This window comes from Lithobates pipiens, unplaced genomic scaffold, assembly GCF_037356315.1.
Source record: "Lithobates pipiens isolate NorthernLeopardFrog02 unplaced genomic scaffold, aLitPip1_a1.2 Scaffold_8, whole genome shotgun sequence".
Classification (NCBI taxonomy): domain Eukaryota; kingdom Metazoa; phylum Chordata; class Amphibia; order Anura; family Ranidae; genus Lithobates; species Lithobates pipiens.
Genome location: NW_027507903.1, coordinates 692,759,318 through 692,780,788, shown reverse-complemented (window position 1 = coordinate 692,780,788; position 21,471 = coordinate 692,759,318). Strand labels below are relative to the sequence as shown.

Here is a 21,471-nt window from a genome sequence, read left to right as displayed (position 1 = left end):
AGGAGAGGAGGATGCATTGTATAATATTATGATGGAGGAGAGGAGAGGAGGATACATTGTATAATAATATGATGGAGGAGAGGAGGATACATTGTATAATATTATGATGGAGGAGAGGAGGATACATTGTATAATAATATGATGGAGGAGAGGAGTATAGTCAGGAGATATAGAGAATAATAGAACATCATAGATGAGGAGAGGAGGACTCTGTGGGGGGGTGGGGGGGGGTGACCCATGATACCAGTCTAACACCTCCGCCCAGGTGAGGGAGGTCAGACTATGAATATTAATGAGGGGGGCGTGTCCCATGAAAGGATTAAAAGTCAGGTGCGGTGCCAGGACCAGAAGCAGAACAGGTCGGGCAAGATGGCAACCCTCACCATGAACAGGTCCTGGAGGAAGGTCTTCGATGAATTTAAGGAGTTTATGTGGAACCCCAAGACTCGGGAATTTATGGGACGCACCGCTAGCAGCTGGGGTAAGAGAAGGGGGGTGAGGGGTATCTATGGGGAGGGGGGGGCGCCATAATATAGATGGGGCAGTGGGGGCAACAGAGGGTGGGAACCCCCATCTACAACATCCTTCTGTCCTATCACTCTTATCATTTGTACAGTATACAGACATCCTCCTCTACAGCCCCCCACATCATCGTTCAGGGGGATCCCCCTCTACACCACCCCACATCCCCATTCAGAGGGATCCTCCTCTACAGCCCCCCACATCACCGTTCAGGGGGATCCTCCTCTATGGCCCCCCACATCACCCTTTAGCGGGATCCTCCTCTACGGCCCCCCACATCACCGTTTCAGGGGGATCCCCCTCTACACCACCCCACATCACAGTTCAGGGGGATCCTCCTCTACAGCCCCCCACATCACCATTCAGGGGGATCCTCCTCTACAGCCCCCCACATCACAGTTCAGGGGGATCCTCCTCTACATCACAGTTCAGGGGATCCTCCTCTACAGCCCCCACATCACAGTTCAGGGGGATCCTCCTCTACAGCACCCCACATCACAGTTCAGGGGGATCCTCCTCTACAGCACCCCACATCACCGTTCAGGGGGATCCTCCTCTACATCACAGTTCAGGGGGATCCTCCCTCTACATCACAGTTCAGGGGGATCCTCCTCTACATCACAGTTCAGGGGGATCCTCCTCTACATCACAGTTCAGGGGGATCCTCCTCTACATCACAGTTCGGGGGGATCCTCCTCTCCATCACAGTTGGGTGGGGCTCTCCCCCCTTGGTATTAGTGAGGTGCTGCTCCACCTCCAGTGAGACCAGATGAATATAATTGCCCCTTTGTCCCCCCAGGGCTGATCATCAGCTTCTATTTGGTGTTCTATGCCGTCCTCTCGGGAATCTTCGCTCTCTGTTTGTATGTGATGCTGCAGACCATCGATCACAATTATCCGAAATATGAAGATCGACTGACATATCCAGGTAAGGGAAACTCCTCATTCATTTCCCATGGGGGATGCCTCTATTTCCAATCCATAGGCGGTGGCCAATGAAAGCTCTCTTCGGTCCTGCTAGTCAGACCCCTTCCCATAGTCCTCATCCTCAGAAACCATCCAAGGTGTCTGGAGAAGGACATTCCACCATAGCACCTCACTGAGAAAACTCTCTCCGGAGCAGGAGATATGGAGAAATATCTGATGTGTCTGCGGGGTGAGGACTCCCATGAGGGCTTTTATGGGTGAAGAGGGTGAGGGCAAGCTGTCCGTCTGTGGGGGATAGTAGGCGAGCCATCAATCTTTGAGAAGAACACGGTGGAGTAGATTAACCATCAGTCTGTGGGGAGGGAGCTGAGAATCTTCGGTCTTTAGGGAGAACATGGTGGAGTAGGCAAACCATCAGTCTTTGGGGAGAATATGGTGGGATAGGCAAACCAGCAGTCATTGGGGAGAACATGGTGGGATAGGCAAACCAGCAGTCTTTGGGGAGAACATGGTGGAGTAGGCAAACCAGCAGTCTTTGGGGAGAATATGGTGGGATAGGCAAACCATCAGTCTTTGGGGAGAATATGGTGGGATAGGCAAACAGTTAGTCAGTGGGGAAGTCATTGTGAATTATCAGTCTTCGGGGAAGACTTGATGGACTAGTCAGATCATCAGTCTTGGGGAGGTCATGGTAGAGTAGTCTATGGAGAGGTCGTTGTGAATCATTGGTCTTTGGGGAAAACTTGATTGAGTAGTCAGATCATCGGTCTTTGGGGAGAATATGGTGGAGTAGGCAAACCGTCAGTCTTTGGGGAGAATATGGTGGGAGTTAGTCGTTAGTCTGTGGGGAAGTCATTGTGAATTATTGGTCTTCAGAGAAGACCTGATGGACTAGTCAGACCATAAGTCTTTTGGGAGGTCATTGTGAATCATCAGTCTTTGTGGAGAACATGATGGAGTAGTCAAACCATCAGTCTGTGGAGAGGTTGTTGTGAATCATCGGTCTTTGGGGAAAACTTGATGGAGTAGTCAGATCATCGGTCTTTGGGGAAGTCATTGTGAATCATCAGTCTTTGTGGAGAAAATGGTGGAGTAGTTGAGCAATTAGTCTTTGGGGAGGACATGGTAGAGTAGGCAAACTGTCAGTCTGTGGGGAGGTCATTTTGAATCATCAGTCTTTGGGGAGAACATGGTGGAGTATTTGAACCATTAGCCTTTGGGGAGAACATGGTGTAGGATTTGAACCATTAGCCTTTGGGGAGAACCTGGTGGAGTATTTGAACCATTAGCCTTTGGGGAGAACCTGGTGGAGTATTTGAACCATTAGCCTTTGGGAAGGACATGATGGAATAGGCAAACCGTCAGTCTTTGGGGAGAACCTGGTGGAGGATTTGAACCATTAGCCTTTGGGGAGAACCTGGTGGAGTATTTGAACCATTAGCCTTTGGGGAGAACCTGGTGGAGGATTTTAACCATTAGCCTTTGGGGAGAACCTGGTGTAGGATTTGAACCATTAGCCTTTGGGGAGAACATGGTGGAGGATTTGAACCATTAGCCTTTGGGGAGAACATGGTGTAGGATTTGAACCATTAGCCTTTGGGGAGAACCTGGTGGAGTATTTGAACCATTAGCCTTTGGGGAGAACATGGTGGAGGATTTGAACCATTAGCCTTTGGGGAGAGCATGGTGGAGGATTTGAACCATTAGCCTTTGGGGAGAACATGGTGGAGGATTTGAACCATTAGCCTTTGGGGAGAACATGGTGGAGGATTTGAACCATTAGCCTTTGGGGAGAGCATGGTGGAGTATTTGAACCATTAGCCTTTGGGAAGGACATGGTGGAATAGGCAAACCGTCAGTCTTTGGGGAAAACATTGTGGAGTGGTTGAGCTGTTAAACTTTGAGAGAAAAAGAATGGAGCGGGGAAGCTGTCAGTCTTTGCAGAAGTCATGGTGAAGTGGGCAAGCTGGTCATTTTTTTTTCTGAAGAACATGGTGAAGTGTATGAACAGCAAGTCTGTCTTTGGCAGAACATGGTGGAGTAGACCATCAGTCAGTCTGTGGGGAGGTCGTGATGCACGGGGGGGAACCCTCAGTCTGTCTTTGGGGAGAACATGGTGGAGTAGACCATCAGTCAGTCTGTGGGGAGGTCGTGATGCACGGGGGGGAACCCTCAGTCTGTCTTTGGGGAGAACATGGTGGAGTAGACCATCAGTCAGGTCTGTGGGGAGGTCGTGATGCACGGGGGGGAACCCTCAGTCTGTCATTGGGCAGAACATGGTGGAGTAGACCATCAGTCAGTCTGTGGGGAGGTCGTGATGCACGGGGGGGAACCCTCAGTCTGTCATTGGGCAGAACATGGTGGAGTAGACATCAGTCAGTCTGTGGGGAGGGTGTGATGCACGGGGGGAACCCTCAGTCTGTCTTTGAGGAGAACATGGTGGAGTAGACCATCAGTCAGTCTGTGGGGAGGTCGTGATGCACGGGGGGAACCCTCAGTCTGTCTTTGGGGAGAACATGGTGGAGTAGACCATCAGTCAGTCTGTGGGGAGGGTGTGATGCACGGGGGGAACCCTCAGTCTGTCTTTGAGGAGAACATGGTGGAGTAGACCATCAGTCAGTCTGTGGGGAGGTCGTGATGCACGGGGGGAACCCTCAGTCTGTCTTTGGGGAGAACATGGTGGAGTAGACCATCAGTCAGTCTGTGGGGAGGTCGTGATGCACGGGGGGGAACCCTCAGTCTGTCTTTGGGGGAGAACATGGTGGAGTAGACCATCAGTCAGTCTGTGGGGGAGGTCGTGATGCACGGGGGGAACCCTCAGTCTGTCTTTGGGGAGAACATGGTGGAGTAGACCATCAGTCAGTCTGTGGGGAGGTCGTGATGCACGGGGGGAACCCTCAGTCTGTCTTTGGGGAGAACATGGTGGAGTAGACCATCAGTCAGTCTGTGGGGAGGTCGTGATGCACGGGGGGGAACCCTCAGTCTGTCTTTGGGGAGAACATGGTGGAGTAGACCATCAGTCAGTCTGTGGGGAGGTCGTGATGCACGGGGGAACCCTCAGTCTGTCTTTGGGGAGAACATGGTGGAGTAGACCATCAGTCAGTCTGTGGGGAGGTCGTGATGCACGGGGGGGAACCCTCAGTCTGTCTTTGGGGAGAACATGGTGGAGTAGACCATCAGTCAGTCTGTGGGGAGGTCGTGATGCACGGGGGGAACCCTCAGTCTGTCTTTGGGGAGAACATGGTGGAGTAGACCATCAGTCAGTCTGTGGGGAGGTCGTGATGCACGGGGGGAACCCTCAGTCTGTCTTTGGGGAGAACATGGTGGAGTAGACCATCAGTCAGTCTGTGGGGAGGTCGTGATGCACGGGGGGAACCCTCAGTCTGTCTTTGGGGAGAACATGGTGGAGTAGACCATCAGTCAGTCTGTGGGGAGGTCGTGATGCACGGGGGGAACCCTCAGTCTGTCTTTGGGGGGAACATGGTGGAGTAGACCATCAGTCAGTCTGTGGGGAGGTCGTGATGCACGGGGGGAACCCTCAGTCTGTCTTTGGGGAGAACATGGTGGAGTAGACCATCAGTCAGTCTGTGGGGAGGGTGTGATGCACGGGGGTGGAACCCTCAGTCTGTCTTTGGGGAGAACATGGTGGAGTAGACCATCAGTCAGTCTGTGGGGAGGTCATGATGCACGGGGGGAACCCTCAGTCTGTCATTGGGCAGAACATGGTGGAGTAGACCATCAGTCAGTCTGTGGGGAGGTCGTGATGCACGGGGGCAACCCTCAGTCTGTCTTTGGGGAGAACATGGTGGAGTAGACCATCAGTCAGTCTGTGGGGAGGTTGTGATGCATGGGGGGGAACCCTCGGTCTGTCTTTGGGCAGAACATGGTGGAGTAGACCATCAGTCAGTCTGTGGGGAGGTCGTGATGCACGGGGGCAACCCTCAGTCTGTCTTTGGGGAGAACATGGTGGAGTAGACCATCAGTCAGTCTGTGGGGAGGTTGTGATGCATGGGGGGGAACCCTCAGTCTGTCTTTGGGGAGAACATGGTGGAGTAGACCATCAGTCAGTCTGTGGGGAGGGTGTGATGCACGGGGGGGAAACCTCAGTCTGTCTTTGGGGAGAACATGGTGGAGTAGACCATCAGTCAGTCTGTGGGGAGGTTGTGATGCACGGGGGGGAACCCTCAGTCTGTCTTTAGGGAGAACATGGTGGAGTAGACCATCAGTCAGTCTGTGGGGAGGTTGTGATGCATGGGGGGGAACCCTCAGTCTGTCTTTGGGGAGAACATGGTGGAGTAGACCATCAGTCAGTCTGTGGGGAGGGTGTGATGCACGGGGGGGAAACCTCAGTCTGTCTTTGGGGAGAACATGGTGGAGTAGACCATCAGTCAGTCTGTGGGGAGGTTGTGATGCACGGGGGGAACCCTCAGTCTGTCTTTAGGGAGAACATGGTGGAGTAGACCATCAGTCAGTCTGTGGGGAGGTTGTGATGCACGGGGGGGAACCCTCAGTCTGTCTTTGGGAGAACATGGTGGAGTAGACCATCAGTCAGTCTGTGGGGAGGGTGTGATGCACGGGGGGGAAACCTCAGTCTGTCTTTGGGGAGAACATGGTGGAGTAGACCATCAGTCAGTCTGTGGGGAGGTTGTGATGCACGGGGGGGAACCCCTCAGTCTGTCTTTAGGGAGAACATGGTGGAGTAGACCATCAGTCAGTCTGTGGGGAGGTTGTGATGCACGGGGGGGAACCCTCAGTCTGTCTTTGGGGAGAACATGGTGGAGTAGACCATCAGTCAGTCTGTGGGGAGGTCGTGATGCACGGGGGGAACCCTCAGTCTGTCTTTGCGGCTGTAATTTTGACATCAGATTTGGATTTAGTTCTAGTCGCAGTCTTCTGACTAAAATGCCATTTTAGTTTTAGGGCCGGTTCACACTGCGGCGCGAGGCGAGGCGACACGGCTCGCCTCGCCTCGCTCCCGCAAGTCGTCCCATTGAGTACAATGGAACCGTTCTGAGAGGAGCGACTCGAGTCGCTCCGACTCAGAAAAAAGGTTCCTGTACTACTTCGGGGCGACTTGCATTGACTTCTATGCAGAAGTCCTCTGCAAGTCGCCGCTGACCCCCCCTGCAAGTCGCGGCGAGGAAGTCGGAGACGCCTCGCCGCGGCTCGCAGTGTGAACCGGCCCTTAGTCCCTATTTTAGTCATCTGAATTGTTTTAGTTGTAATAAAATGTTATCATTTCCAGTCTGAAGGGTTGAACTCGTACTCCAGACACAGATAAATATTTATTTTGTGATATATAACATCTTTATAAATAAAGTTTCACAAACAAAAATATTGCTTTTTGACAAACAGAATTGCAACTTTAAAATATACATATTTTTTTAAAATGTAAACTCTATTGGCTGTAATGGCAACATTAAATATTAGGGGAAAATAAGAAAAACCTTTTTTTTTCTTTTTTTTTTTTTCTTTCAGCAGCCTAGTAGATGCCCCCTACTGACCCTTATGTGGTATTGCAATACATGTATAAAACTTTAATGTGCTATTATTATAGTCTGGGGAGGGGGATGGGGATGTGTGGCCGATCTAGAAAAGGCCCAGCAGAGGGCAGCAAAGAGTGTGAATGAGTGTGATGTGTGGAACTGCATAGGAAAGGGAAAGGATTGGTGGGAGTTGGCGCCTCTCAGCCAATACAGCTTGCAGATAAAGTCAGGGGGCTATAAAGTCAGGGGGTGGGGGCTATAAAGTCAGGGGGGTGGGGGCTATAAAGTCAGGGGGTCGGAGGCTATAAAGTCAGGGGGTCGGAGGCTATAAAGTCAGGGGGTCGGAGGCTATAAAGTCAGGGGGTCGGAGGCTATAAAGTCAGGGGGTCGGAGGTTATAAAGTCAGGGGGTGGGGGCTATAAAGTCAGGGGGTCGGGGGCTATAAAGTCAGGGGGGTGGGGGCTATAAAGTCAGGGGGGGTCGGGGGCTATAAAGTCAGGGAGGTGGGGGCTATAAAGTCAGGGGGTGGGGGCTATAAAGTCAGGGGGTGGGGGGCTATAAAGTGAGGGGGGTCGGGGGCTATAAAGTCAGGGAGGTGGGGGCTATAAAGTCAGGGGGTGGGGGCTATAAAGTCAGGGGGTGGGGGCTATAAAGTCAGGGGTGGGGGCTATAAAGTGAGGGGGGGTCGGGGGCTATAAAGTCAGGGAGGTGGGGGCTATAAAGTCAGGGGGTGGGGGCTATAAAGTCAGGGGGGTGGGGGCTATAAAGTCAGGGGGGTGGGGGCTATAAAGTCAGGGGGTCGGAGGCTATAAAGTCAGGGGGTGGGGGCTATAAAGTCAGGGGTGGGGGCTATGAAGTCAGGGGGGTGGGGGCTATAAAGCCAGGGGGTCGGAGGCTATAAAGTCAGGGGGTCGGGGGCTATAAAGTGGGGGGCGGGGCTTTAACAGACAAGCGGAGCTGCAAAGGAAAGCCGATGTTGGGTGGTAATCGTCCCTCCCTCACATTTTCGTTCCGTTTTCTTTCATTGACGAAAACTGGGCTTGGCTTTCATCATAATTTTTTCGTCAATTGACTTCATTTTCATTTATTTTTTGTTTCGTTTTCGTCACTGAAAACATGCGGCTGACGAGAACTATGACGAAAATATTTTGGTTGATGAAATGAACACTGCTTTGGGTAGAACATGATACAATATATGAATAGGGAGTCCGTGGGGAGGTCTTGGTGCAGTCAGTGGGTGATCTGTCAGTCATTGGGGGAGGACATGGTGGAGTCAACGATCCGTCAGTCTGGGGGGAGGTCATGGTGCACTGGGGGAACCATCAGTATTTGGGGGAGAGGGGGAGGTATCAGTATTTGGGGGAGAGGGGGAGCTCTCAGTCATTGGGGAGAGGGGGAGCTCTCAGTCATTGGGGGAAGGGGGAGCTCTCAGTCATTGGGGGAAGGGGGAGCTCTCAGTCATTGGGGGAAGGGGGAGCTCTCAGTCATTGGGGGGAGGGGGAGCTCTCAGTCATTGGGGGAAGGGGGAGCTCTCAGTCATTGGGGGAAGGGGGAGCTCTCAGTCATTGGGGAGAGGGGGAGCTCTCAGTCATTGGGGGAAGGGGGAGCTCTCAGTCATTGGGGAGAGGGGGAGCTCTCAGTCATTGGGGGAAGGGGGAGCTCTCAGTCATTGGGGGAAGGGGAGCTCTCAGTCATTGGGGGAGAGGGGGAGCTCTCAGTCATTGGGGAGAGGGGGAGCTCTCAGTCATTGGGGGAAGGGGGAGCTCTCAGTCATTGGGGAGAGGGGAGCTCTCAGTCATTGGGGAGAGGGGGAGCTCTCAGTCATTGGGGGAAGGGGGAGCTCTCAGTCATTGGGGGAGAGGGGGAGCTCTCAGGGGGAGAGGGGGGAGCTCTCAGTCATTGGGGGAAGGGGGGAGCTCTCAGTCATTGGGGGAGAGGGGGAGCTCTCAGTCATTGGGGAAGGGGAGCTCTCAGTCATTGGGGGAGAGGGGGGGCTCTCAGTCATTGGGGGAAGGGGGAGCTCTCAGTCATTGGGGGAGAGGGGGAGCTCTCAGTCATTGGGGGAAGGGGGAGCTCTCAGTCATTGGGGGAGAGGGGGAGCTCTCAGTCATTGGGGGAGAGGGGGAGCTCTCAGGGGGAGAGGGGGAGCTCTCAGTCATTGGGGGAAGGGGGAGCTCTCAGTCATTGGGGGAGAGGGGGAGCTCTCAGTCATTGGGGAGAGGGGGAGCTCTCAGTCATTGGGGGAAGGGGGAGCTCTCAGTCATTGGGGGAAGGGGGAGCTCTCAGTCATTGGGGGAAGGGGGAGCTCTCAGTCATTGGGGGAGAGGGGGAGCTCTCAGTCATTGGGGGAGAGGGGGAGCTCTCAGGGGGAGAGGGGGAGCTCTCAGTCATTGGGGGAAGGGGGAGCTCTCAGTCATTGGGGGAGAGGGGGAGCTCTCAGTCATTGGGGAAGGGGGAGCTCTCAGTCATTGGGGGAGAGGGGGAGCTCTCAGTCATTGGGGGAAGGGGGAGCTCTCAGTCATTGGAGAAAACACAGGAGTTGGCATACCATCTGAACATTTTTTCTTGTATTCATATGTGTGACCTCTCTCCTTGCAGGGTTAATGATAAAACCCAACATAAGCTCCCTACAGATCACGTTTAATGGACAAAACCAAACCTGGCAGACGTATGTTGACAGCATCAATACTGCACTGAAAGGTGAGTCCACAAAGATCTCTTCTAATTCATCTGTCTCCTTCCACCACCTACCACTGATATGTATTGCCCTCTGGCACCCAAAGTCTGTCACCAGCGCCCATCCCCAGGTCCATCTGTCATATCTCCCCAGAATCTTCAATTCATATCTATCTTCACCATCACCCCCCATGTCTGTCCCCTCACCTCATCCAATGTCTCCACACCTCCCAGTATCATCCAGTGCGTTCCAATATCTTCTGAAAATGTCTGTTCTCTTACCATTCCTAATGACCACCATCTTCCTATCAGATGATTGATCTCCCTCCATCCCTCTTTATCCAATATTTCCTCAATCAGCCATCCTCCACATCTCTCAACATTATCTAAACCAACCCATGACATCTGACCCCTCTCATCATTGGTTATCACCAACCTCACACCGCCTCTCCAGACACCTGATCTCCAACCCTCTACCCAACCCCAACCTCAACCCATGACATCTGACCTCTCTCATCATTGGTTATCACCGACCTCACACCACTCTCCAGACACCTTATCTCCAACCCTCTACCCAACCTCAACCCATGACATCTGACCTCTCTCATCATTGGTTATCACCGACCTCCCACCGCTCTCCAGACACCTGATCTCCAACCCTCTACCCAACCTCAACCCATGACATCTGACCTCTCTCATCATTGGTTATGACCGACCTCACACCACTCTCCAGACACCTGATCTCCAACCCTCTACCCAACCTCAGCCCATGACATCTGACCCCTCTCATCATTGGTTATCACCGACCTCACACCGCTATCCAGACACCTGATCTCCAACCCTCTGTCCAACCTCAACCCATGACATCTGACCTCTCTCATCATTGGTTATCACTGACCTCACACCACTCTCCAGACACCCGATCTCCAACCCTCTGCCCAACCCCAACCCATGACATCTGACCTCTCTCATCATTGGTTATCACCTACCTCACACCGCTCTCCAGACACCTGATCTCCAACCCTCTACCCAACCTCAACCCATGACATCTGACCTCTCTCATCATTGGTTATCACTGACCTCACACCACTCTCCAGACACCTGATTTCCAACCCTCTGTCCAACCTCAACCCATGACATCTGACCTCTCTCATCATTGGTTATCACTGACCTCACACCACTCTCCAGACACCTGATTTCCAACCCTCTGTCCAACCTCAACCCATGACATCTGACCTCTCTCATCATTGGTTATCACCGACCTCACACCACTCTCCGGACACCTTATCTCCAAGCCTCTGCCCAACCTCAACCCATGACATCTGACCTCTTTCATCATTGGTTATCACCTACCTCACACCGCTCTCCAGACACCTTATCTCCAACCCTCTACCCAACCTCAACCCATGACATCTGACCTCTCTCATCATTGGTTATCACTGACCTCACACCACTCTCCAGACACCTGATCTCCAACCCTCTGTCCAACCTCAACCTCAACCCATGACATCTGACCTCTCTCATCATTGGTTATCACCGACCTCACACCACTCTCCAGACACCTGATCTCCAACCCTCTGTCCAACCTCAACCTCAACCCATGACATCTGACCTCTCTCATCATTGGTTATCACCGACCTCACACCACTCTCCAGACACCTGATCTCCAACCCTCTACCCAACCTCAACCCATGACATCTGACCTCTCTCATCATTGGTTATCACCGACCTCACACCACTCTCCAGATACCTGATCTCCAACCCTCTGTCCAACCTCAACCCATGACATCTGACCTCTTTCATCATTGATTATGACCTACTTCACACCGCTGTACACACACCCGATCTCCAACCCTCTACCCAACCTCACCCCATGACATCTGACCTCTCTCATCATTGGTTATCACTGACCTCACACCACTCTCCAGATACCTGATCTCCAACCCTCTGTCCAACCTCACCCCATGACATCTGACCTCTCTCATCATTGGTTATCACTGACCTCACACCACTCTCCAGATACCTGATCTCCAACCCTCTGTCCAACCTCAACCCATGACATCTGATCTCTCTCATAATTGATTATCACCTACTTCACACCGCTGTACACATGCCTGATTTCCAACCCTCTACCCAACCTCAACCCATGTCATCTGACCTCTCTCATCATTGGTTATCACTGACCTCACACCGCTCTCCAGACATTTGATCACCAACCCTCTGCCCAACCTAAACCCATGACATCTGACCCCTCTCATGATTGGTTATCACTGACCTCACACCACTCTCCAGACATTTGATCACCAACCCTCTGTCCAACCTCAACCCCAACCCATGACATCCAACCTCTCTCACCATTGGTTATCACCTACATCACACCACTCTCCAGATGCCTGATTTCCAACCCTCTACCCAACCTCAGCCCATGACATCTGACCTCTTTCATCATTGGTTATCACCGACCTCACACCACTCTGCAGACACCTGATCTCCAACCCTCTGTCCAACCACAACCCATGACATCTGACCCCTCTCATGATTGGTTATCACCGACCTCACACCACTCTCCAGATACCTGATCTCCAACCCTCTGGCCAGCCTCAACCCATGACATCTGACCTCTCTCATTAGTGGTTATCACCGACCTCACACCACTCTCCAGCCACCTGATCTCCAACCCTCTGTTCAACCTCAACCCATGACATCTGACCCCTCTTGCCATTGGTTATCACCAATCTCACACCACTCTCCAGACACCTAATCTCCAACCCTCTGTCCAACCTCAACCCATGACATCTGACCCCTCTCATCAGTGGTTATCACCAACCTCACACCACTCTCCAGACACCTGATCTCCAACCCTCTGCCCAACCTAAACCCATGACATCTGACCTCTCTCATTAGTGGTTGTCACCAACCTCACACCACTCTTCCGACACCTGATCTCCAACCCTCTGCCCAACGCACACTGTGCCCAACTTCTGTCCATATTACCTACCTCTGATACTTAGGTCCTCCATCCATCCTTCCACATCATCTACATCCAGCTCCATCCCCCTTCCCTCAGAGGCATCTTCCTCTTATCGTCCCTCTAACATGTCTATCCCCGGGCCCTCCATCCGCTGCCATCACCAAGATATTTAATGAAAGTCTAGGTCAAATCTAATGTACCATCTTTCTGAAGAACCTTCCTGCTGTGACACTATCTCCTTCTCTCCTGCAGAATATAACCAATCCACCCAGCAGCAAAAGGGCATCGACTGCCCATTTCAAGGCTACTTCAGACAGGACAACATTACCACTGACAAGCTGGCTTGTCAGTTCACCCGGGAACTGCTGGGTAACTGCTCTGGGCTCGATGATGCCTCCTATGGATACGCCAATGGAACGCCATGTGTGCTCATCAAAATGAACCGGGTGAGGCATCTGGGGGGGATGTACCATATATTGAACCACCCTAAAATCTCTGTACACCAATTCATCTCCATCTCTGTACATACCCCTCCATCTCCATACATTATCCTCCACTTCTGCACGTTACCTCCATCTCTATAAGTGACCCTCCATCTCTCTTTATATTACCCCATCTCTATAAGTGACCCTCCATCTCTCTATATATTACCCCATCTCTCTATATATTACCCCATCTCTCTATGTTACCCTCCATCTCTCTATATATTACCCCATCGCTATAAGTGACCCTCCATCTCTCTATATATTACCCCATCGCTATAAGTGACCCTCCATCTCTCTATATATTACCCCATCTCTATAAGTGACCCTCCATCTCTCTATATATTACCCCATCTCTCTATGTTACCCTCCATCTCTCTATATATTACCCCATCTCTATAAGTGACCCTCCATCTCTCTTTATATTACCCCATCTCTATAAGTGACCCTCCATCTCTCTATATATTACCCCATCTCTCTATGTTACCCTCCATCTCTCTATATATTACCCCATCTCTATAAGTGACCCTCCATCTCTCTATATATTACCCCATCTCTCTATATATTACCCCATCTCTCTAAGTGACCCTCCATCTCTCTATATATTACCCCATCTCTATAAGTGACCCTCCATCTCTCTATATATTACCCCATCTCTCTATATATTACCCCATCTCGCTATGTTACCCTCCATCTCTCTATATATTACCCCATCGCTATAAGTGACCCTCCATCTCTCTATATATTACCCCATCTCTATAAGTGACCCTCCATCTCTCTATATATTACCCCATCTCTCTATGTTACCCTCCATCTCTTTATATATTACCCCATCTCTCTATGTTACCCTCCATCTCTCTATATATTACCCCATCTCTCTATGTTACCCTCCATCTCTCTATATATTACCCCATCTCTATAAGTGACCCTCCATCTCACTTTATATTACCCCATCTCTATAAGTGACCCTCCATCTCTCTATATATTACCCCATCTCTATAAGTGACCCCCCATCTCTCTATGTTACCCTCCATCTCTCTATATATTGCCCCATCTCTATAAGTGACCCTCCATCTCTCTATATATTACCCCATCTCTCTATGTTACCCTCCATCTCTCTATATATTACCCCATCTCTCTATGTTACCCTCCATCTCTCTGTATGTCGATATTTTACCCCACCTCTCAGTCTTATCACGCTTCTCTATGCGTTAGCCCCCTAACTACACCCTCCTAACAGCAGATTGTTGGTGCTCATCGTTCTTCTCCATTACGGCAGGTGATACATTTCTTGCCAGAAGTCATCCCGAGCCTCTCCAACACCTCCATCACCATCACCTGTACCGGCAAGGTGAGTACCTGGTGGGCTCACTGTGGTCTGTTATCTCTCTTTATTCTCCTCAGAAGATGAAACTCACTGTAAATGGGACCGTGAGAGGTGGAGCCCATAGGGGGCACCATAGGCTCCTCATTTATACACCCATAGCCAACCCTTCCATGACATAAGGACATAAAGACTGCACACCCCCATTATATACAATACAAGTAGATCTGATAGTGGGTGGCAGACATGCATGGTATATCTGGGTAAAGATGGAGCCTATGGAAGGTCTAGACATAGAGCAACCCTACAAGACATTTCCAGACCTAAACATACTTTTACATCATAAATATCCATACGATATATATGTGTATATACAGTGTCTGGAAAAAGCATATATACCATGGACCTCTTGGCTGCTTCTCTGATGAATGCTCTCCTTGCCCGGCCCGGTCAGTTTAGGTGGACGGCCAGGTCTTGGTAGGTTTGCAGTTGTGCCATACTCCTTTCCATTTTCCGATGATGGATTGAACAGAGCTCCGTGAGATGGTCAAAGCTTGGGAGATAATTTTATAACCTGACCCTGCTATATACTTCTCCCACAACTTTATCCCTGACCTGTCTGGTGTGCTCCTTGGCCTTCATGATGCTGTTTGTTCACTAAGGTTCTCTAACAGACCTCTGAGGGCTTCACAGAACAGCTACATTTATACTGAGATTAAATGACACACAGGTGGACTCTATTTACTAATTAGGGACTTCTGAAGGCTATTGGTTCCTCTAGATTTTATGATAGTATGATATATGATAGGTATGAAATATATATGCTATATGATATATATGATATGTATGATATAGGATATGTATGATGTAAGATATGTATTATATGTATGATATATGATATAGGATACGTCTGATATGTATGCTATATGATGGGTATGATATGTATGATATATGATGGGTATGATATGTATGATACTGTATATGATATGCATGATATAGGATAGTATGATACGGTATATATGTATTAAACTGTATAGGATACGTATGATGCTGTATATGATATATGATATGTATGATACTGTATATGATATGTATGATATGTATGACGTATGATATAGGATACATATGATATAGGATACGTATGATGCTGTATATGATATGTATGATATAGGATACATATGATATAGGATACGTATGATGCTGTATATGATATGTATGATAGGAATAGAGGAATATTATCAATAATTGGGGGATCACCACGGTAACTGATATCTCTCTCCCCTCCCAGAACGACAATCTCCTGGGCAGCAGAGTCTACTTTCCCAGCACCAACCAGAACATGGGCAGCATCGACCTCAAGTACTACCCCTACTATGGGCAATGGGCACAGGTAAGGACCTTCCGCAGGGTGCCGAGGGGGGGGGGGACACCAAACCTTTCCCCGGGTACAGGGCAGTATGAACATCCAGGAATGGGATTGTACAGTCTATTGGGTCCATCCATGTGTTACCCCTCCTATAGAAACTGGGTACAGGTTAGGACCTCCCACAGGGTGCCAGAGGGGGCAGAACACCAAGTCTTAACCCAGGAATAGTGAGGTGGATGGGATTGTACTACCCCTACTATGGAAATAAGGTGCAGGTCAGAACCTTCCGTAGGGTGCCAGAGGGGCGGAACACCAAACCTTACCCCAGGTATAGGGCAGTGTGAACATCTGGAGAAGGGATTGTAGAGTCCGTTGGGTCCATCCATGTACTGCCCCTACTATGGAAATCAGGTGCAGGTAAGAACCTCCTGCTGGGTGCCAGAGGGGCAGAACACCAAACCTTACCCCGGGTATAGGGCAGTGTGAACATCTGGGGATGGGATTATAGAGTCCGTTGGGTCCATCCATGTACTGCCCCTACTATGGAAATCAGGTGCAGGTAAGAACCTCCTGCTGGGTGCCAGAGGGGCAGAACACCAAACCTTACCCCGGGTATAGGGCAGTGTTAACATCTGGGGATGGGATTATAGAGTCCGTTGGGTCCATCCATGTACTGCCCCTACTATGGAAATCCGGTGCAGGTAAGAACCTTCCATGGGATGCCAGAGGGGGCAGAACACCAAACCTTACCCCGGGTATAGGGCGGTGTTAACATCTGGGGATGGAATTGTAGAGTCCATTGGGTCCATCCATGTACTGCCCCTACTATAGAAATCCGGTGCAGGTGAGAACATCCTGCTGGGTGACAGAGGGGTAGTAAACCAAAAATTAACCCAGGTACAGGGGGTGGATGGGATTGTACTACCCCTACTATGGAAATCAGGTGCAGGTAAGGACCTTCCGTAGGGTGCCAGAGGGGCAGAAGACCAAACCTTACCCTTGGTATAGGGCGGTGTTAACATCTGGGGATGGAATTGTAGAGTCCATTGGGTCCATCCATGTACTACCCCTACTATAGAAATCCAGTGCAGGTAAGAACCTTCTGTAGGGTGCCAGAGGGGCAGAACACCAAACCTTACCCTTGGTATAGGGCAGTGTTAAAATCTGGGGATGGAATTGTAGAGTCCATTGGGTCCATCTATGTACACCCCCTACTATGGAAATCCGGTGCAGGTGAGAACGTCCTGCTGGGTGCCAGAGGGGTAGAAAACCAAAACTTACCCCAGGTACAGGGGGTGGATGGGATTGTACTACCCCTACTATGGAAATCAGGTGCAGGTAAGAACCTTCCGTAGGGTGCCAGAGGGGCAGAAGACCAAACCTCACCCCAGGAATAGGGTAGTGTGAACATCTGAGGATATGATTGCACAGTCTGTTGGGTCCACCCCCTCTTCTATAATGTGAAGTGTCTCATATTTTGCCCCAGTCCAGTGTGGAATTGAATTCCCCATCAGATGGTCACTGACTTCTCTCTGCTCTCCCCTCTTCTGCAGCCAAACTACACCCAGCCTTACGTGGCGGTGCAATTCCTGAACCTGACACAAAACATGGACCATAACGTGGAATGCTTGGTGAACGCCGGCAACATCGTCAACAACAACGACCGGGACAAATTCCAGGGACGAGTGTCTTTCACAGTGCGGTCTAACACTAACTAGAGAGAAGACCATCTGATCCCCCACCATAGACTGACAGAGCCAGAAATGGCCAAAAGTCTGGAAGATATTACTGCCTCTTTCCACCCTGCCCATATGTCTGCCTACATGGGCAGACTGCCATGCCCAGAGGGGGGGGCAACAAGACCAAGACTCTGGTGCCATGAGTAATATCCTTCCAGAAACAGCAACCAAACATCATCTACATAACTACCCCCCCCCCCATACATCATCCATACAACTACCATTTTCCCTAACCAAAAAGCCTTCATACAACTACCACCACCCCCGCAGGAGCTGAGGATGAAGGACCAGGTTCTCCATACATGAAGGACAATCTGAACAACTACCACCATAGCCAGCAAAAAGTGTCCAGAGAACTGCCACCACCCCCTCAAAGTGTCCAGACAATTGCCACTGTCCCCTCAAAGTGTCAAGAGAACTGCCACCGTCCCCTCAAAGTGTCCAGACAATTGCCACTGTCCCCTCAAAGTGTCAAGAGAACTGCCACCGTCCCCTCAAAGTGTCCAGACAATTGCCACTGTCCCCTCAAAGTGTCAAGAGAACTGCCACTGTCCCCTCAAAGTGTCAAGAGAACTGCCACTGTCCCCTCAAAGTGTCCAGAGAACTGCCACTGTCCCCTCAAAGTGTCAAGAGAACTGCCACCGTCCCCTCAAAGTGTCCAGACAACTGCCACCGTCCCCTCAAAGTGTCCAGAGAACTGCCACCGTCCCCTCAAAGTGTCCATGGAACAGCCACTGTCCCCTCAAAGTGTCCAGAGAACTGCCACCGTCCCCTCAAAGTGTCCAGAGAACTGCCACCGTCCCCTCAAAGTGTCCAGAGAACTGCCACCGTCCCCTCAAAGTGTCCAGAGAACTGCCACCGTCCCCTCAAAGTGTCCATAGAACTGCCACCGTCCCCTCAAAGTGTCCAGAGAACTGCCACCGTCCCCTCAAAGTGTACAGAGAACGGCCACCGTCCCCTCAAAGTGTCCAGAGAACTGCCACCGTCCCCTCAAAGTGTCCAGAGAACTGCCACTGCCCACTCAAAGTGTCCAGAAAACTGCCACCGTCCCCTCAAAGTGTCCAGAGAACTGCCACCGTCCCCTCAAAGTGTCCAGAGAACTGCCACTGCCCACTCAAAGTGTCCATAAAACTGCCACCGTCCCCTCAAAGTGTCCAGAGAACTGCCGATGTTCCAGAAAGAATGTTGAACTGTTTTTTTTCATTTTTTTAGTTTTAAATTTTTACTAAATGTTTTCAAAAATATAAATCTGTTCACCGTTTCTGTAACCCCCCCCCCCTCGACCCCCCACACTGTGCCCCTGTACTGTATATAACGATGTGTATATAATATATTTAATGTGAAGTGATTGTGGCCTCTCCGGCCCGCGTACATCAATAAAAAGTCGGTGAATTTCTACTCTCACTTTCATGGTATGTCGGGGGAATGAGATGAGATGGGGAAGGGGGGTCAATGATCTTCTCTGAGTGGGTGAATGTTACATTCAGATGACTCACTGGGGCCCCGGGGCCCCCACCACACCCAACCATAGTGGGAAATAAGGGGGTGGCCATTGCTTCTAATCTTTTCAATGTGCCACTTCCCTGGCTGCTTCAGGCTCCGGCACCTTTCTGTTTAAGGACCAGAACAAGCCTGCAGACCATGAGGAACCCCTCAGTCCCAGCATGGCAGCCAGGGAAGTGGCATTTCCAGTGGAGCTCCACAATGGCATCTGCCATACTTCTTCAATAGAGGTCTCAGCTTTGTATCTCTATCCAACCAATCAGCTGACTCACATCACAACAAGTGGGCCACAAATCCAGAGAGTACCTTCATATCACCCTCATCCTGTCCTCCCTAGACCCCTGAGGTCCTCCAGTGTCCCGTCACTCAGAAGAACTTCCCGAGAACTCAGAGATATCTGTTAACACATGGGAAATCCAGAGAGTACCTTCATATCATCCTCATCCTATCCTCCCCAGACCCCCGAGGTCCTCCAGTGTCCCGTCACTCAGAAGAACTTCCCGAGAACTCAGCGTTATCTGTTAACACATGGGAAATCCAGAGAGTACCTTCATATCATCCTCATCCTGCCCTCCCCAGACCCCCGAGGTCCTCCAGTGTCCCGTCACTCAGAAGAACTTCCCGAGAACTCAGAGATATCTGTTAACACATGGGAAATCCAGAGAGTACCTTCATATCATCCTCATCCTGTCCTCTCCAGACCCCCGAGGTCCTCCAGCACCCCGTCACTCAGAAGAACTTCCCGAGAACTCCGAGTTATCTGTTAACACATGGGAAATCCAGAGAGTACCTTCATATCATCCTCATCCTGTCCTCCCCAGACCCCCGAGGTCCTCCAGTGTCCCGTCACTCAGAAGAACTTCCCGAGAACTCAGAGTTATCTGTTAACACATGGGAAATCCAGAGAGTACCTTCATATCATCCTCATCCTATCCTCCCCAGACCCCCGAGGTCCTCCAGGCTCCCGTCACTCAGAAGAACTTAGGGAGTTAGGGAGACACTAGGCTGAGGAGACCAGAGGACCTCTGGGCCAGGTTCAGAGGAGGAGGTTGTCCGTCATGGTTGGATCAGCCCCTTTCCCCTGAGCAGGGGCAGGTATGAGGATTCCCATTGGTCAGTTGTAGAATTCATTGCGGCTTTCAGATCCACTCCAGGACTTGGTTTTGGATTCCCACTAGGGCCCGGGCCCCCCAACACAGTCACTCAACCCCTGACCCTCCCCGAAATTCAATATGTGCAATAAGTCCTCAAACTACCTTAAGTCAGTCCAGGGCCCCAAGAGGAGATGTGGAGGGGGGGAGGGGGGTTTGAACTTCACCCATATTGGGCTACCAGCCATCTTGGGTTCTTGGTCCAGTACTGAGTGCCAGATCTCAACAGGACATGTCTGGAGAACCTGGACCTTCACCCTCAGGAGGTCCTCAGTGCTTAGACAGTTCCCCAGAAAACAGCAAAACCGCAAGCAAAAGGTCCATGTAAGTGGGATTCAGACCTCGCTGCGAGCTCCCCCACATTTCATTCATGCCCCTCTAGGACCACTGGCATAGGTGAGGGGTGGGGGAGCACTGCTTAATCTCCGTAATGGTGGCACAGTGCCCAGCCCACCGCTGCTGCACCACACCTTTCTTTTCTATACGATAAGGCAGAATTTTAGGTGTATAAGGGAGATTCTGCTGATGAGATAGAGAGATACAAAGTAACATTGTTTATAAACATCGATCAGGCGGAGATACAAAGTAACATTGTTTATAAACATCAATCAGACGGGGAGATAGAGAGATACAAAGTAACATTGTTTATTGGAGGAGTATCGTGTGTCATCTTCCCACATTGGTCACAGGTCCTCCCTGCTGGGAAGGTCACCATTTCTTTCGGGACTCATTCACTTTCAGTGCAGCCATTTCTGGGGTGACCTCCATAGCACCAGCCAACCTGAGCCCCACCACAAGCTCTGACCCCAGACTCTTCTCCCTGTTCCCCGCCGTAGCTTCCTATTCTCGTACGGTTCTTCTTCTTAATTCCGGGTTCCTCGGGATTCCACCTCGGGGGGGTATTTGGTGGAATGACGGTGAGATCTGAGGGCAGAGCTCCCCTTAAACATCATTTGTTCAGCAGCAGCACATGTGATCTCTTGTCAAGGTGCCAAACGTATCCGGACAACTTCTCCCCTCCCTCGGATAAGTTTTCTCCAGCTGATATACGGGGTCTTCTCTCTTCTGATCACCTCTGGAAGGATAGGTAAGTAGTCCTCAGTGGCGCATTCTTGGTGGCCGAGGTTCAGATTCCTGATGGCCTCCAAGGCGAGTCCACTGAAACTCTCCGTCCCCCTCGGAGCCTCCAGAATGTTCCATTCATCCAGAGCTTGCATGGCCTCTTCCAAGCCTTCTCCACTGGCTGGTCCCCCAAAAACGTCCTCAATTTTTGGTAACCAAGATTTTGGTAAAGGAAAACCAGAGCCTCCACCTCGTTATTCAG

The 21,471-nt window shown here is 50.8% G+C and overlaps 1 protein-coding gene across 1 annotated transcript; it reads left to right on the top strand.

The window, feature by feature from the left end:
• The first annotated feature begins 260 nt into the window (after positions 1-260).
• LOC143962460 (sodium/potassium-transporting ATPase subunit beta-2-like) lies at positions 261-18,891 on the top strand. The gene is made up of 7 exons (XM_077471730.1): positions 261-481; positions 1,322-1,450; positions 9,534-9,635; positions 12,835-13,028; positions 14,344-14,415; positions 15,677-15,778; positions 17,308-18,891. Exons 1-7 carry the CDS (start codon positions 283-285, stop codon positions 17,470-17,472), a joined length of 963 nt encoding a protein of 320 aa, XP_077327856.1. The 5' UTR covers positions 261-282; the 3' UTR covers positions 17,473-18,891.
• Positions 18,892-21,471: the final 2,580 nt, after the last annotated feature.

What these genes read in the sequence shown, in the direction of transcription:
- LOC143962460 (XM_077471730.1), top strand. Translation starts at nt 283, where the DNA reads ATGAATATTAATGAGGGGGGCGTGTCCCATGAAAGGATTAAAAGTCAG. An exon ending in AGATCGACTGACATATCCAG is followed by an intron (nt 1,451 to 9,533) that starts GTAAGGGAAACT and finishes CTCTCCTTGCAG; the next exon opens with GGTTAATGATAAAACCCAAC. An exon ending in CATCAATACTGCACTGAAAG is followed by an intron (nt 9,636 to 12,834) that starts GTGAGTCCACAA and finishes TCTCTCCTGCAG; the next exon opens with AATATAACCAATCCACCCAG.